Source organism: Triticum dicoccoides, chromosome 3B, assembly GCF_002162155.2.
Source record: "Triticum dicoccoides isolate Atlit2015 ecotype Zavitan chromosome 3B, WEW_v2.0, whole genome shotgun sequence".
Classification (NCBI taxonomy): domain Eukaryota; kingdom Viridiplantae; phylum Streptophyta; class Magnoliopsida; order Poales; family Poaceae; genus Triticum; species Triticum dicoccoides.
In genome coordinates this window covers 606,229,207-606,245,375 of record NC_041385.1, presented here as the reverse complement: position 1 = coordinate 606,245,375, position 16,169 = coordinate 606,229,207, and the positions used below count along the sequence as shown (strand labels likewise).

General features: G+C 47.5%; 2 protein-coding genes across 4 annotated transcripts in view; one reads left to right on the top strand and one right to left on the bottom strand.

Annotated features, from left to right (window-relative positions):
- The window catches only part of LOC119277395 (probable LRR receptor-like serine/threonine-protein kinase At1g06840), a 31,551-nt gene extending 24,388 nt beyond the window's left edge, over nucleotides 1-7,163 (top strand). For all 3 annotated transcript variants that reach the window (XM_037558678.1, XM_037558676.1, XM_037558677.1), the window contains 11 exons: nucleotides 1,619-1,687; nucleotides 2,129-2,197; nucleotides 2,264-2,335; nucleotides 2,824-2,892; nucleotides 3,112-3,602; nucleotides 4,308-4,460; nucleotides 4,833-5,119; nucleotides 5,341-5,392; nucleotides 5,942-6,192; nucleotides 6,338-6,472; nucleotides 6,636-7,163. In XM_037558678.1, coding sequence (XP_037414575.1) covers nucleotides 1,619-1,687; nucleotides 2,129-2,197; nucleotides 2,264-2,335; nucleotides 2,824-2,892; nucleotides 3,112-3,602; nucleotides 4,308-4,460; nucleotides 4,833-5,119; nucleotides 5,341-5,392; nucleotides 5,942-6,192; nucleotides 6,338-6,472; nucleotides 6,636-7,001 — 2,014 coding nt within the window. In that variant the 3' untranslated portion in view covers nucleotides 7,002-7,163. The remainder of the gene's footprint in view (nucleotides 1-1,618; nucleotides 1,688-2,128; nucleotides 2,198-2,263; nucleotides 2,336-2,823; nucleotides 2,893-3,111; nucleotides 3,603-4,307; nucleotides 4,461-4,832; nucleotides 5,120-5,340; nucleotides 5,393-5,941; nucleotides 6,193-6,337; nucleotides 6,473-6,635) is intronic.
- Nucleotides 7,164-7,290: 127 nt separating this feature from the next.
- LOC119277396 (WUSCHEL-related homeobox 8-like) lies at nucleotides 7,291-11,487 on the bottom strand. Its single transcript, XM_037558679.1, has 3 exons — nucleotides 10,209-11,487; nucleotides 7,762-8,292; nucleotides 7,291-7,587 (listed from the first exon to the last, which is right to left on the bottom strand). The coding sequence occupies exons 1-3, from the start codon at nucleotides 10,405-10,407 to the stop codon at nucleotides 7,532-7,534; spliced, it is 786 nt and encodes a 261-aa protein (XP_037414576.1). The 5' UTR covers nucleotides 10,408-11,487; the 3' UTR covers nucleotides 7,291-7,531.
- Nucleotides 11,488-16,169: the final 4,682 nt, after the last annotated feature.

Sequence of the window (16,169 nt, the reverse complement as noted above, 5' to 3'; positions counted from 1 at the left end):
CGAGGGCTGGTAACGGTGAGACATGCCAGCGGGGGGCGGAGGGCCTTGCGGGGCAGCGGGCTGGGTGCGGTCAGGGGACCGAGGGCGACCGTTGCGTGCCGGAGATCGGCTGGACTCCCGCCTGCGTACCGGGAAGGGCGAACGGCGGCGCTGGTCGCGCCACTCAGCGACAGGAGGAGGCGACCGGGACCGTCCCCGGTGGTCCGACCGACCGGGCGAGCGGTGAGAGGGGGACCGGCAAGCCTCGCGGGGAGGTGACCGGCGATCTCCGCGGCCGGAGAGTTGCCGGCGGAGGTCGGCCTCGTGTCGGAGAGCATCGGAGGAGGGATGGGAGGGGTCGTGCCGGTCGCCGCGCCGGTCGTCCATGCGGGAGTCGTCGGGCCGACGCTCATCAGCGCGGCGCTTGGGGCACGGGGCTGCGTCGTTCCAGTCCCGAGGCATGCCGACGGAGGGCGACGACGGGGAGGAAGGGGGACGGCGCCGGCAGCTGGAGGAGATGGGGCGCGGGTTAGGGCTAGAGCAGGGGCGGGAGGGGGCGAGATGGGATGCCGGGGGAATCCAGCTGGCGCCCAAATAGGCCGGATGGCCGGGCAGGCCGGCTCGGTCCAGGATAGCGCCAAAGTGGGCTAGCCCGTAGGCGCAGCCGCACCAGGGGGTGGCCCAGCGCCAAGCCCAGATGCCCCGAGGCCCACAGCGGCGCGGCCCAGCCAGCGGGGCGGCGCGGCAGCACCTAGGGTTTCCCCCGATGTTGCGGCCACCGCCGCGACGGTCGCCGGCGTCAGCGCAGGGGCAACGGAGAGCCAAGGACGTCGCAGGGACTGGCTGGGGGAGAACCGGAGCGACGAGGAGCCGAACGCCGCGATGAACGGGCGGAAGGGGGATCGACGGGCGACCACCGACGAGGCAGCCGGCGGCGAGGGAGCGGCGGGCCGGACGGCGGTCACGGCGGGGCGCCAAGAGCGCTGGGCACGGCCCAGGTCGGACCGCCCCGCGACGCCCCACGCCAGAGCGCGGCGGCGGCGAGCGGTCCTGGACCCAAGGGCGTTCCTTTTTCGCGGGGTCGGCAGAAGGGGGAGTGGGAGGGGCCGGCGAGCCGAAGGGGGAGATGGACATCCGTGTCGCGGCGAGTCCACCATCCCCGACCGAGTCGCCGCTCTGCGAGCCGGCGGGTCTCGCCGGACGATGGGGGGGCCGACAGCGGCGTCATCATCCTCCGCCACATCGGCCCAGCGCGGCGGCGTCACCACCACGGCGGGGGCGGCGACGGCCTGGGGGAGCGGGGGGCGGCGACGGCCTGGGGGAGCGGGGGGCGCGAGGACCCGACCAGAGGAGCAGGGGCGACGGAGGGCAGCGCAGCAGCGCCGGCGGCCAGGGCGAGGCCGGACAGAGGCGCGAGCGTCAGATTCGAGGCTGCAGGCGGCGCGTCACCATCAGGGTCGCAGGAGCGCTTCGCCATTCGCTATTTTGTTTCTCTTGATAGGGTTTTGGACGAAGGGATTTTTTTGGGGGGTTGTTGAGATTTAGTTCATACAAATAGTAAATCTTCGGTATTTTTTATCATACTTAAATTGAAATCAAGATATATGTTCAAGTTCGTAATCCTTTTTCATGTAACCAGGAGTCTTAGGAATTGCAGTTTGCAAGGAGTTATTCCCGATCTGACTGGCATACCTGAACTTGGCTACTTGTAAGTCCAGATCAAAATAAATGCTGCACTTTCTTTTCATTCTTATTACTACCTCTGTCTGGAAATAGGTATGATATCCATTTCAGCGTCAAGTAATTCCGGACGGAGGGTATTTTTGGCATCCTACTATCAGAGATTATCCTTTGTTTAGAAGTTCATAGCTTTGTCCAGAATATTTTTCTAAGTAATTATCTTTCACTAAGAAGATCATCGTCCATTCAGTTTATGATAGTCATAGTCCTCTAGGGAAGTTATATAGTTCGCCTTCTTTTCTCTTTCTTTCTTTGGCTTTATTTTTCTTTTATTGTTGTTGTACTTTCGCGTCTTCTTGGCACCTTCTTCTCATATACAAAGATCCACACTTAGGTGTGTGTTCGAGAAAAAAAAGATATTCATGAGATTATTCTGCATCTCTTCGCTAATTTTGGCATGCACTTTCAGGGATCTTAGCTGGAACCAACTGACAGGATCTATACCAGTTGATAAACTCGCTTCAAATATTACCACGATGTATGTTGCTCTTTAGAACCTTTTATACTTTTTACAATAACCAGACTAACTTCTAGTTTCTGATAGTGATTTATCCCATAACTTTCTGAATGGAACTATTCCGGCAAACTTCTCCGGGCTGCCTAATCTTCAGTTCTTGTAAGTAAAGTTGAACTTAAAGCACTGCTCCAATCCATAATAAATGTGCTTTTATGTAGTGCTAGCTAACTTGTCATGCCATTGAAGATGAATGCTTTCCCTATTGAACTATATATTACTACCATGTTCTTTCTGCAAAGCAATTAGCGACTGAGAAAATAGGTTCAGAAAACTGTTACTAGTGTGTCTGTGTTCTCTAGGTATGTGGAGGTTTTTCCTTATCTTGTGATCAAAACCTTTTGACATTTTCTTGTAAATTAGCTTGTTTTTCTGCTTAATGAAAAGATGAGCAAAACTTTTGCACATTATCTGAGCATACTTACTTTACAAGTACAAGTATGTCGTCCAACACTAGTTTGCTACTTATTTTGTTAGAGATATATGAAGATGCCATTTTACAGTTTGTTTGAAGCGAACAGTCTCGACAGTGCTGTTCCATCAGCAATATGTTTGTTATATGCATGTTTAATGTTTTTTTTATAATGCAGGAACTTTGAAAGCAACTCCCTTGACACAATTCCAGCTGCATTTGAGCCTCCAAAAACTGTCATTGTACTGTATGTTCTTTGCCATGGAAAATTTCCTTGTCAGTTTGCACTTCCAGCACAAACAGCTGTATAGTTTGCTGAGAATATGGAAATTTCATTGCTATTACTAGTGCATACAAAATATCCAATAATACGGACAACTACAATATTGACCACAGGAGCTTTATAAATCAAATCATTTCTCTTTCTGATGTGATAAAATAATAGTTGCCATCATTTATTCTGCAGGCTTTCTGGAAACCCCGTATGTGACAATCCAGCTCGAGCAGCAGGACTTTGTCAACCAAAATCTGTAAGCGAAGCACCATCTGGACAGGGACCACAAGTTAGTATAGACTGTGCTGCTTGCTCGACGGATAAAAATTATGAATACAATCCATTATCCCCTATACCTTGCATTTGTGCTGCGCCTCTCGGAGTTGGATTTCGGCTGAAGAGTCCAGGGATCTCAGACTTCCGCTCCTATAAAAAAGCCTTTGAGATGGACTCAACCTCTGTACTGAACCTGAGTATTTACCAGCTATACATTGAGCGGTACACATGGGAGGCTGGCCCAAGGCTGAATATGCATTTGAAGTTATTCCCAAATAACACTAATTTGTTCACTATGTCGGAAGTTGTGCGGCTCAGGCATTTACTTGCTGGATGGGAGATTACTCTGTTAGACATTTTCGGTCCTTACGAGCTTCTCAATTTCACGCTTGGTTCCTATGAAGATGGTATGCAGAATTTACTTTGCACCAAAGGATGCCATTCGTAACTCTATCATATTAAACAAATAGTTGAAATGTGTGATCCTTGTGTACATTTATTTTGCCAAGACAGGTGACAAAATATCAGCAGAGCTTCTGTGGCTGTTTTATATGCTAGTAGAATCAGAAACCCATGAATTCTTAATTTGATTCTCCTAGCATACGGAATATGCGCTATATAGTTCATACGGTTGTTTAGTGCTATTATGTTAGAAATTGATAAATTATTGCACACAACAGAATATCTTGGTTGTTTCTTTGCCTTCTTCCAGCCTGTATGCCATGTTTTTCTATTGTAATTTTTATGGTAATTTCATAACATGAAAATTGTAAGTGGGCCTACCGTTGTTCATATCCCTACAATTTCTCAGAGGGGGTCCTTCACAAGGGGCTCAGGAAGGTAAGGGGGATTGGGGAATTTAGAATCCATACCCTAATATATGTTTCCTCGGGTTCATAGCAACCCAAACTATCCTAAGAGATGGGAGGGACTAACAACAGAAATGAAAATTTGTCAAGATCTTTCCAAAGGGCATACTAACTTAACGAGGAATCAGAACATATTTTTTCTTAAAATTCACTACTGCATGTTTCATACTGATACTTTAATTCTCCATTTAAGATCCACTTGTTTACTGTTTTGCCGCTATTTTTAATTTTTATTTGTCGCAGAATTCCCAGAAGCGGGGTCATCAGGTTTAAGAAAGGGCACACTAGCTGGGATTTTGGTAGGAACAATTATTGGTGCTATTGCAGTTTCTGTGGTTGCAACATTTTTTATAATGAGAAGACGCTCAAAACGTCGAATAGTTTCGAGGCCTTCATGTAAGTCACTATATTTGTTTAACAAACATAGTTCTTCATGTGCTACACATAAAATCCTTGCTGTCTGACAAATTAGAAACGCCTTGCTGCTTTGAACTAAAACCATGACAACTATTCTGGAACGGAGGGAGTAACTAGTAACATATCGAAGCATCATTATTTTAGTTGGAAGCTACTCAATCACAATCTCTGTAATACTGGTAACTAGATTTAAACTGTGAATTTATTATATCAGCCTCATCCAAATACATTAGATCCGTGTTCTGAAGAGACAACATCTGATATGTTTCAACTCTATGGCAAGTAAACTTTAAAAATACAGTAGACATTAAATTTAATCTACAACAGCTTAAGAAGTAGGTAATTTTGCAGTACTGTCGAGGCTTTCTGTCAAGGTTGATGGTGTGAGATCCTTCACGTTGGAAGAAATGGCTACAGCAACAAATAATTTCGATGATTCAGCTGAAATTGGTCTGGGAGGTTATGGAAAAGTCTATAAAGGAAATCTAGCTGATGGAGCAACCGTTGCAATCAAACGAGCTCATGAAGATTCTCTGCAAGGTTCAAATGAATTCTTCACAGAAATAGAATTGCTGTCAAGATTGCATCATCGTAATTTGGTGTCTCTGATTGGCTATTGTGATGAAGAAGTTGAACAGGTGTGTCTCAATTTTCAAATCATTTACATAGAATATAATATATTATTGGAATCCCCCCGCAACCCCATACACATTATGTTATAAAAATATATTGGTAATGTTGTACTAAACGTGCTTATGATTAGGGTTTTCCAGTTACCTCAGGTTTCCTGAGCTTATAATATATGGAAGAGTATCTGCAGACTGCAGTAATTGTTGCTCATAGATAATTATGTTTGCAGATGCTGGTGTATGAATTCATGCCGAATGGCACTCTACGTGATCATCTTTCTGGTGAGTAAGAGGGAAATTGCACGTTCAAGTTTTCCTAGTTTCTTTTCATCCCATATAACCATGTTTTTTACATCAAGGTTGGCCATGATCCCAGCCAATCTCCTAAAATGTATATTTAGTGTGTTTATAAGTGATGCGTGTTGGTATATTGTGTGCTCTCTTTTTTATCATTTATGCAATGATCCCGTTTGGAACAAAGGAAAATCGGAGGAATTTCAGAGGATTGAATTCATATCCGTTTGGAACAAAGGAATAGCTCACCAAGATTCCTATGTATTACTATGGAATGGGGCAATCCATAGAACTTTTGAGGAAAACAAACATGAGGTCTTAGCTTACCTCATGTTTTCTCCGTGTGTCTAAAATTCCTACGGTTTTATTCTGTGGTATCGAAATGACAGTTTTGGAGTATTCCTCTGTTTCAGATTCCTGTAAGAATTTAGATTTACAAGACATCTCATTTCCTGCTTTTTTTAATTTCTCGAAGCGCGTCATTCTATAACTTGTGTTGGATGTAAAGCACCTAATGTAATTGAACACTTCCTGCAGAAACTTGTAAAAGACCTCTGAACTTTGCTAAGAGGTTGAATGTCGCGTTGGGCGCTGCAAAGGGAATCCTCTATCTACACACCGAGGCAGATCCTCCTATATTTCACCGTGACGTTAAGACCACCAACATTCTGTTGGACTCCAAGTTCGTAGCGAAGGTGGCTGACTTTGGTCTTTCGAAGCTTGCTCCGATCCCGGATCTTGAAGGAACATTGCCAGAACATATCTCCACTGTTGTTAAAGGCACTCCGGTAAGTCTTATTACACCTAGCAATGTAGCATGATCTAATTACTGATGTTCCATGCAACACAATAGGAAACATCTGAGCCTACTACTTATTCAACTTGTAGTGTGCTAGTTGGGCTCATCATATCCATCATGTTTTCTTTTGGCAGGGTTATCTTGATCCAGAATACTTCCTGACAAATAAGTTGACAGAAAAAAGTGATGTTTATAGCCTTGGTGTTGTGCTTCTTGAACTATTGACCGGAATGAAGCCAATCCAGTTCGGTAAAAACATCGTTAGAGAGGTAAAGAGGTTCCCGCCCTGATCCGTATCCAAATGTACAGTTCAATTATCTGTTTGCAGATGACAAGCAGGGTACAGATAGTACCAACTTTTAGCTTTTGACGCTTTTCTAACCGTTCAGTAAGAGTGTTGGTAATAATTTGGTAACCTGATCCTTGTTGTAGGTAAAGGCAGCTTACCAATCCGGAGACATTTCCAAGATCATCGACAGCCGAATGTTTTGGTGCCCTCCGGAATTCGCCACGAGGTTCCTCTCACTGGCCTTGAAGTGCTGCCAGGACGACACCGACGCAAGGCCTTACATGGCCGACATCGCCAGGGAGCTCGACGACATCCGCAGAGCTCTGCCTGAAGGAGAAGACCTCCTGTCTGTGACCTCCATGGAGACGGGCTCCTTGGCCACACTGACTCAATCTACATCCAACTCCTTCATAACGACCACCGGAGAGCATTTCGATTCGTCCCACGCCTCCGGCAGCGGCCTTATGGACAGCGGCGTCCCTTCCAGGATGGCGGTGACTCCTCGTTAGCGCTGTCGCGCCGATGTTCTTTGCATTGTAAATGGGTGTGGAGGACAGTTCCTGCCGGGCAATCAGGGGGTATAGACACTGTTGGCGAGTGCAAATGATGGATGCTAACTATAATTCTTTTCCGCCACAGTTATATTGGCTGGAAACTTTGTTGATTTTTCAGAGGCCTGGCTAACCATATTTCTCCAAGGAGAGTTTGTGAGCGACATAATCGGTGGTTCTGATAGTTACATTTACACTGTAAAACACTGAGTCTCACAGAAATGAACACCCAAAACAGCTTACCTTGTAAAACTGCAAACCCTGGGTCTGCGTACCAACACTTGAAGTTAATATATAGGCTAAGGGCAAATACTGTATATATATCAGCTTCTCAAACTATTCCCACGAGAAAAACAAACCAATTCCACTCGAGCTAAACTACTCTCAGGAGGAGGTCGACAAGACCGCGATAACCAACGCATTGCTGCTTTTTACACTAAGGCAAACTTCTCAGACCCCAACTCCTGCCGGCTAAACAACGTCTCGTGTCACCCAGACATGTTGAAGCTTTCGCCCGTCCGGTACTGGAAGAACTGGTCAATTCCTGCAAAAAACCAACCAACATCATATCAGATTCAGTAGGCTTCTATAGAGCTATACTGTCTGCTGAAGAAATGGTGTTTTATACTGTCTACTGAAGAAATGGTGTTTTATACTGTCTACTGAAGAAATGGTGTTTTATACTGTCTACTGAAGAAATGGTGTTTGCTGAACATACTTGGATTCGACATGACGTTCTCGTAGAAGGACATCTGGCCCAGACCGCCCGACGGTCTCGCCCCACTGTCGTTGCCGGACCCATACATCGGACCGCGAACCTGCTCACGCTCTGCTGCGTCGAAGTGACGGTGCATCTCCGAGATCCTCTCGGGGTTGTGAGCCCTCGCAGCCATGCTCTGCTGCTGTGACCCGTCTGATCTAGGCTTCTTGTCGGTCGGGGAATCCTCATCTCCCTCGGCCTCCGATTCGGTGTTACTTGGTAGAGAAGAGGCTGCCTGCTTCCGCTTCGAGCGTGCACGTCTGTTCTGGAACCAGTTGTAGACATTGGTCTCTGAAATCTGGCCGTGCTGCGAGAGCTCCGCAGTGATATCCTTTATCTTTTGCTTGCTTGGTGTTCCATTTCCTTGGTCGAAAATGCTCTCGAGGATCTGCAGCTGCATCTGGGTCGGTGTCCACCGCTGCCTCGCTGTGATCTTGTGCCCGCCGTGGACCATTAGAGGATCACAGTACAGATTACCAAGCCTCATACCTGAAAAGAATTGAAATGTCACTTGAAACAACAAAAATACACTAACTGCTACAGTAGAATAGACCAAGAGAAAAACTGAGAATGTGCAGAAACTGAGCAAACTGTGTGTTAGGAGTCTATCTAAAATAACTATTGTCATAGGTCTGTTTCCGGAGTGTACCATAAAAGCACAATCTTTAAGTGGTACTTGATGAATTATAATAAAAACATATCCTAGGATGGTTAAAAAAACATTGCAAGGCTGTCAAGAAGTTCACAGAAGTTGCTAGTTGAAAAAAAGAACATGCTTAAGTTTTGAAGGAATCAGTTAGTTGACTTGTGGAAGTAAAGTATCAACTGATGTTTCACTACGAGATGGACAAGTGTGCAGTGTGAGTGATAAAATTATTGGAATGGCAGAATAAGAATTAGTGTTGGACCCAGTAGAAAGATAATAAGTAACATGCTATGAGATTCCTGCATGTCAACCTTACATTCTACAGAATGGCAGAAGATTGCGGAACACAAATGGTGGAGCACATGGGAACATGGCACAAATCATAAATGGTCCCACATGACAATCTTGTGTCCCTATATCATTTATTTTGCAGCGTTTAAGGTCCTCTCTGAATCTTAATATAATGTTCCCACAGTGTCACTAATAAAACTTTAACGCATATTGCCCACGCCCCATGGTGATTGATCATACAGTTTTGTACAGTGTGACATAAACAACAAGGCCATAGCCATGAATATAACCTAAAGCAAATAAATTCTTCCAATGCATTGGTGTGAGCCCAGCCTGTTGTTAACTTCATAACAGGTCATCAAATTGATGATCTGGCACTTTCTTGTACTATTTTCCATAGTATTCAGCTTATTTTCACAGGGAGCATGGAAATAACAAATGCAGGGAGTATGGTTTCGCAACAAGCTGTGCGGTAAATTCTTCAGTTATTTACGCAAGAAAAAGCTGGCAAAGCCAGTTAGTAAGACCTCAGAAGACATAATTAATTTTGCACTGTATTTTTTTAAAAAAAATACAGCTAGTCTTATTTGGCAGTTGTGTTCTTTGCCCTGTTCTTCTTCTTTCTTGCAGTTATGTACTTATTGTACAGTTTTGTGGTTGAGCATTTGCTCTTGCTGGTCTGCGCCACCAATGGAGTGTTGCTTGCAAGTTACAATTTAGGTAAGTAAGGGGGTGCTTTCAATGGGCTAATAACACAATCTCTCAAATACGTATCTTGTTACACTAATCAAGAGGATGTCTGTAGCTATCTTCAGGAGTGATGAGTATGCTAAACAAAGAAGACACATTAACAGTGCCCTGCATAATTAATGATAGAAAATGACACACCATGAACCACATCTTAACACCGGTCCCCTGCATTAGCGTCACAGTCATCAACCAATCTATGACAACACCAGATAATCTCAAAGGATGATGCATGGCCACAACTAAGCACCTACCAGCATGGACAAAGTGAAATGGTACTGTCATGTGTCATCACCGACCACAACACAAATAAGCACCTACTAGCATGAGCAAAGTGAAATGGTACTGCCATCAGCCCATCGCCAGTTAAAAACAATTGACTGAACAATGATACGAGCATTAACAAGAAGAGCGGTAGCAATATGTTGGGGCTTGCTCACGCATGAAGTGACAAAACTAAAAGCAGTATTCTCGCCAAGAAAATTGGTGAAATGGATAAAAAGATCCTAATCATACTACTCATTCCATCAGCCCATAGCAAAATATACTAGTACTTTTACAGATCCGACAAAGCCCACATCTGAATTTTATTCAGAAAGAAACAAGGCTGCGGCCTTGAAAAAAGAAAAGAAAAAGGAGAGAGAGAGAGACTTTTACTCGCTTTATTTACGCAGAAAGAAAGAGTAGACGGAGCCGTCAAGCATGTGCTTGCAGTTGGTACCTGCAATGGAGTCCTGGTGCGCGGTGAGGGCGCGGTGCATCTCGACGAGCTGCTCGCAGATGGTGGCGTAGATGGAGATCTGCTTCCGGAGCACCTCCATCTGCTCGTCCGTCATCACCTTGACGTACCCCAGCGCCTCGCCCCTCTCCTCCGCCGGCTCGCCGGCCGCCGCGGCGGCGGAGGCCTTGTCCCACTCCATGGTCAGCCCGCTCACTCGCAAAAAAGGAGGCGCCCAGGCTGTGGGGAGAAAAGAGGCAGGAAGGATGGGATTTTTGGAAAGAAAGAAAAGGATGGGATCCTGGTGCCGTGGAAACGGAAGGAAATCCGCTCGGCCGATCCCGAATCCCGGCTGCGGCGGGGCAGTGGAGACTCGCGAAAGGAAAGAGCAAGATGGATACGGCGCCTTTCCTCCAGCCGTCTGGGGTAGTAAGTACGTAGGTAGAGAGCTCGAACCGCGACTGTTGGGACCGAAGTGTGCTGCCGGAGGTGAACTTGGGGCAGGGGAGGCCGGCGGTGCTGGCGGAGGTCTGGGGCCGGCGCAGGTGGAGCTCGGGGGGCGCAGGATTGTGGGTGGGCGCGGGCCGGAGGTTGGGCTCGCGGTGGAGCCGCCGGAAGGAAACAGGCCTGCTGCTGCAAGAAGAAGTGCGAGGGAACGGAGAAAGAAGAAGAGGTGTCTGCGACAGAGGAGCCAGAGAAGAAGAAGAAGAAGCGGCAGAAGAAAAAGCCGACAGCTCGTGCCAAGGCTTGCAGCTTTGGATTGGGAAAAGCTGGACACAGAAACCAGGCAGGGAACTATACTCTAGTAATAGTACTCTCTCTCTCTCTCTCTCTCTCTCTCTCTCTCTCTCTCTCTCCCTGGCTATTTTGTCTTGGAGGTAGTGGCACTGGCTCAGGCTCAACATTCACTCCCCTCCTCGCAGTGCTGGTGCTGGCTTGAAGGATGCCATGGCCATGCCATGCACGGCCGAGAGATTTAATTTGATTTAATTTCTACTGGTGTTTCTTCAGCTTAATTTGCTCTGCGGGTTCTTGCCTGGTCAAGGCAAGATGTAGGTGGGGAGAGAAAAGACGGTTTCTATTTCAATGGGTGTGTGTGTGGCCGTGTGGGTGTTGATCTCGATGGATAGGGCAGGGAGGGAGGAGGAGTAGAAGGGAAGCGTGGAGAGGAGTGCGTGAAGGGAGGGGAAGCAAGAATGATGATGGCTGGCGCTGGCGTGGGCATGTGGATGTGTGGGGGCACGAACCAAAAAGCTCACGACCAAGACGACTCCACTCCACTCCACTCGCCGGCCACTGTTGCTTGTCTCGCTCGCCTCGATTATATTAGATGCGTGTTCGTGTATATTTATACTGGTACTACCAATTTATAGTGGAGCGCCGGACGGAACGCGCCCGTTAGGCCGAATGGGCTGCGCATTTCCGCGTCGATGTGTTCGTCAACGCATCAACGCCGGCGGAGAATATGGCCGCGTGCGCGCACCGCCGTAGCGTGCATGGCCACGTACTGCGGTGCACCCAATTTTCTTTAAAAAAACGATTTGGCATTTTTAGTTACCAGTCTGAGGCCAACTCCAAAGTGCGACATCAAATTGAGGTCCGTTTGTCCGGATTCTATTCGTTTGGGTCGACAAAGCGGTGTTGTCCGGCTGGCCATGCGCCCAACCGACGGATCTTTCGTCCGACTAACTCATTTTTCATGCATATATCTTTAAACTAAAAAAACTGTGCATATTTACAACCAAATAAAAATCACATGGTAACACAAATAATAAATATTTCACAACCGATTAAGAGTCATAAAATTTACAACCAAATTGTAATTGTCACAAATACATCAAAAGAAGTTGAACCGATACATCTACTGGCTGTCAAGGTGAGTCCACATATGTCAATCACGCATGGACAAAGTTGAATACGAGTTTTCCAATCACGCATTTCATGATGAAATTGGTGATCAAACATTGCATGTTCTTGATTCTCGGGCACAACATTTTCATCCCGAAATTCAAATCCTTGGTCGTAGATGTTGTCGTCATGCTCATCCACCACGGTCATGTTGTGCACGACCACACAACCAGTCATCTCCTCTAGAAACTTCTCCGTGCTCCATGTTCCAGCAGGGCGTCGAACGATAGCCCATAGAGATTGAAGCACACCAAAAGCACGCTCGACATCCTTCCTAGCACTTTCTTGTTCTTGGGCAAATCTCTACCTCTTCTCCCCTATCGGATTGGATATTGTCTTCACAAGAGTTGTCCATTGAGGATAGATACCATCAGCTTGGTAGTATCCTTTGTTGTAATTGTGGCCATTGATCTCAAAATTCACCTCAGTGCAGTAGCCTTCTGCAAGCCTTGCGAACACTGGAAACGCTGGAGCACGTTTGTAAGGGCATATTTCTTCCTAAGTGGTTTTGGTGATTGACGACAATGCATTTGCGGACTAATCATGTGCATTGAGCATTTCAGATATCTCATGTCTAGGCACAAGACGATTCGTTGCCCCTCGGAGCTTTAAGTGAAGACGGTGTACTCTCTTTCGTTTCGGTTTTGGTGGACTTGAGTCGTAGGAGACACCATACTATCAAGAGGGGGTCCGCATTGGAAAGGCTAAGGTGGAATCAGCACATACACTTCATCTTTGCACCCCCAGCTTATTTCCTCTCCTTGGAGTTTGTCATTTCATCAAAAGTGGAGGATGTGAGGTGCTAGCGGTAGTACCGCCCATGGACCTCAAGCGGCAGTACCACTTGGGTGCATCGGTGGCAGTACCGTCCTTGGTTGGCACTGCTACCGCCTCGATTCGAGGGTGCTCTCCTCGTGTCGGGTTCAGCGGCAGTAGTAGTGGTAGTACCGCCCGTGGGCGGTAGTACCGCGGCTACCACCGCTACTAGTGTCGGTGTCAAAAACGACAGATCTCGGGTAGGGGGTCCTGAACTGTGCGTCTAAGGATCGAAGGTAACAAGGAGGCAAGGGACACAATGTTTACTTAGGTTCGGGCCCTCTTGATGGAGGTAATACCCTACTTCCTGCTTGATTGACTTTGATGAGTATAGGGGTTACAAGAGTTGATCTACCTCGAGATCGTAATGGCTAAACCCTAGATGTCTAGTCTGTATGATTGTGATCGTCCCTAAGGACTAAACCCTCCGGTTTATATAGGCACCGGAGGGGACTAGGATTGTATAAAGTCGGTTTACAAAGGAAGGACACTACACATCCGGATGCCAAGCTTGTCGTCCACGCAAAGGAGAGTCCCATCCGGACACGGGAGAAGGCCTTCGGTTCTGTATATTCACGGCCTGCCAGTCTGGCCCATGTCACATAGGCCGGCTCTCCGAGGACCCCATAATCCAGGACTCCCTCAGTAGCCCCCGAACTTGCCTTTAATGACAACGTTGTATCCGACTTTATGTCTTCGGCTTTGCAAGGCGAGTTCCCCATTGTACTCCATATAGTTCGGCCTTTACATTTAAATATTGTACTCTTTAGCTTCTGTGCCGTCGTCGCCTCGGCTTCCACGTGTCAGACAAATACGAAGGGTCTAAGCATTTTTACAAGTAACCCCTTGACCATGTAGGGAAGGCGCTTATTTAAAGAGGAAGCTGCTTATTTAAAGAGATTGAATCTCAGATGCCATTCCTCACCAAACGAAAATCCTTAGAGCTTGCCACAGGAAACCACCAAAGATGGCCAATGCTCCTTGTTCTTCCTCGCGCCCACACGACCCTCAAGAAGGCGACTGGGAGAGCTGCTCGGTGCCCCACGCCTAGTTGAACAAGCTTCAGGCGCAGGGATACCTCCCTCTATCGGATCTAGTCCCCGTTTGGGCGGGATTAACTACCTTCAACAGCGAAGCCCTGGCGGAGAACTTCCCCAACCCCAATAAAGGGGAGCCGGTGTGCTTCGTTTCATTCCTGCTGGGGGGGCCTGGGATTTCCAATCCTCACCCTTTCCTCAGAGGTCTTCTGGAGTATTACGGCCTCCACTGCACAATCTCACGCCGGGCTCCATTCTACACATCGCAGGCTTTGTTGCTCTTTGCGAGCTGTTCCTAGGCTGCGAGGCCCATTTCAATTTATGGAGGAAATATTTCTTCCTCGTCCCCCGCTCCCAGAAGAGATCCATATTCGAGGTGGGCGGTGCCGAAGTATGGCGTATAGCCGGAACATGATACATGTCCGGTACTCCAAAGAAGGCATCCTAAGAGTGGCCCTCGGAGTAGTTCTACATCAAAGACGTGGTCCTTCCGGACCCAATCTGGCAAGGTCTTCCCGAATTTTCCTCCGCTCCTTTAAAGAAGTGCGCCAGCTGGCGTCCCCGAAGCTATGAAGAAGAAGATAGTGCGGAAGTTAAGAGGCTGGTGAACAAGATCAGAATACTTGCCCACTCTAGACTATCTATAGTCGAGGTAATGGCGGTTTCAATAACGCGATGCGTTCAGCCACTTCAATCCAGAGGGCTTCCCATGTGGCATTACAACGGGGAGGACGACGCCTCACGTTGTGGGTGCAAGTGACCGGATAACTACGCCGCGCTGGCCGCCGTGTTGGCTGACCTTTTCAAAGGGGAAAAGGAAGATTTCTCTCGCCTGAAGTGTCGAGAAGGTTTCTCCATGTATACTCCCATTGACTGGGTGAGTCTTTGATCATAGGCCTTAATCGATTTTTTCCTTAACTATGCTTTTTAGTCGAACTTAATCCGACTACCTTTAACAGGAATGGAGAAAGGTCGTCGCTGGGATCTACAACCCCGCTCTGTAGCCAGAGGACCATAATCAAGACCTTGATCCTGGATTCGAAGAGGATCCGGACATATTTGTAGACTTTAAGGATGGAGTCTTTTATCAGACGAGCTACGACGGCATGGAAGTGGCTATTATAGCCGACTATCCCGGCCTTCTCCCTTCCTCCCATGTAAGTACCTAGGAGACATCTCCTGAAAAAGAGTTTTCCCACTGCGACTCACCCACCGCACTACATCGTGCTCCCAAGGGGCGACGCTCGCACCAGCGTGCTGCAGCAAAGGCGTCCTCTAAGAAGACCACGCTTGCACAAGGCGCATGTCTGAAAAGAAAGGCAAACAATGATACAGTCAGGCCCTCTTCTGCGTCGAAGAGGTATAATACTTTAGCACACACTCAGCAGATAGATCGGACGCTGGTGTTCCCTGTTGTGCCATATTGCAGGAGGAGTGTATGCCGGACTGCATCCGGAGACCTGGCCGGCCATGCACAGACTAATCCAGCCCCGGACCATGCCACAAGGACTGGAGGGGATGCGGGAGCAATGTTGGATTGTCGTCTCCCAGAGGATTCAGATAATGTATCCATCAGAAACTCCGAAGTGGAGAGTGCGATGGGTCACCAGCGGCGGAGAGCGGCTATGCGTGACCCGAACTTCACCGAAGAGGCTTTCAATGCCTTCAGCTCAACGGATGCTTATATCTGAGCTGCTCGGGATGGACTTGCTGGAGCCACTCACCAGCTTTCAAAGGATATGCGGGTAAGTATTTTTATGCAGATTAAATAATCATATGCCAGTAGCCCCCGAGTCTTGAAGCAGTTGGCCCAACTAATTTAAGAGTCGTTATATTGTTAGGTACTCACAGAGAGGAATAACACATTATGGAAGGAGCTGGAGGAGTGCAGAACTAAGCTGACTGCTACCACCACCGAATTGAAAAATTTGAAGAAATCCAAGAAGGCACCTGATGGTAAGTACAATAGCAACTCGGAAATAAGGTTTCGTGCCTACAACGAAGTTGCTTAATTATGCTTTTGTCTCGTTGGTAGGATTGACAGACCAACTGGAGGAGAGGCTAAGGGCTGCTCAAATGGACAAACAACATGCCGAAGGGCAAGAAGCCGTTGGTCAACGTGTATTGACACGGACCATTAATGCGAAGAACAAACTATGGGATGCAAATATCAAGCAAGCGGAAGAACTGATGGATTTAAGAG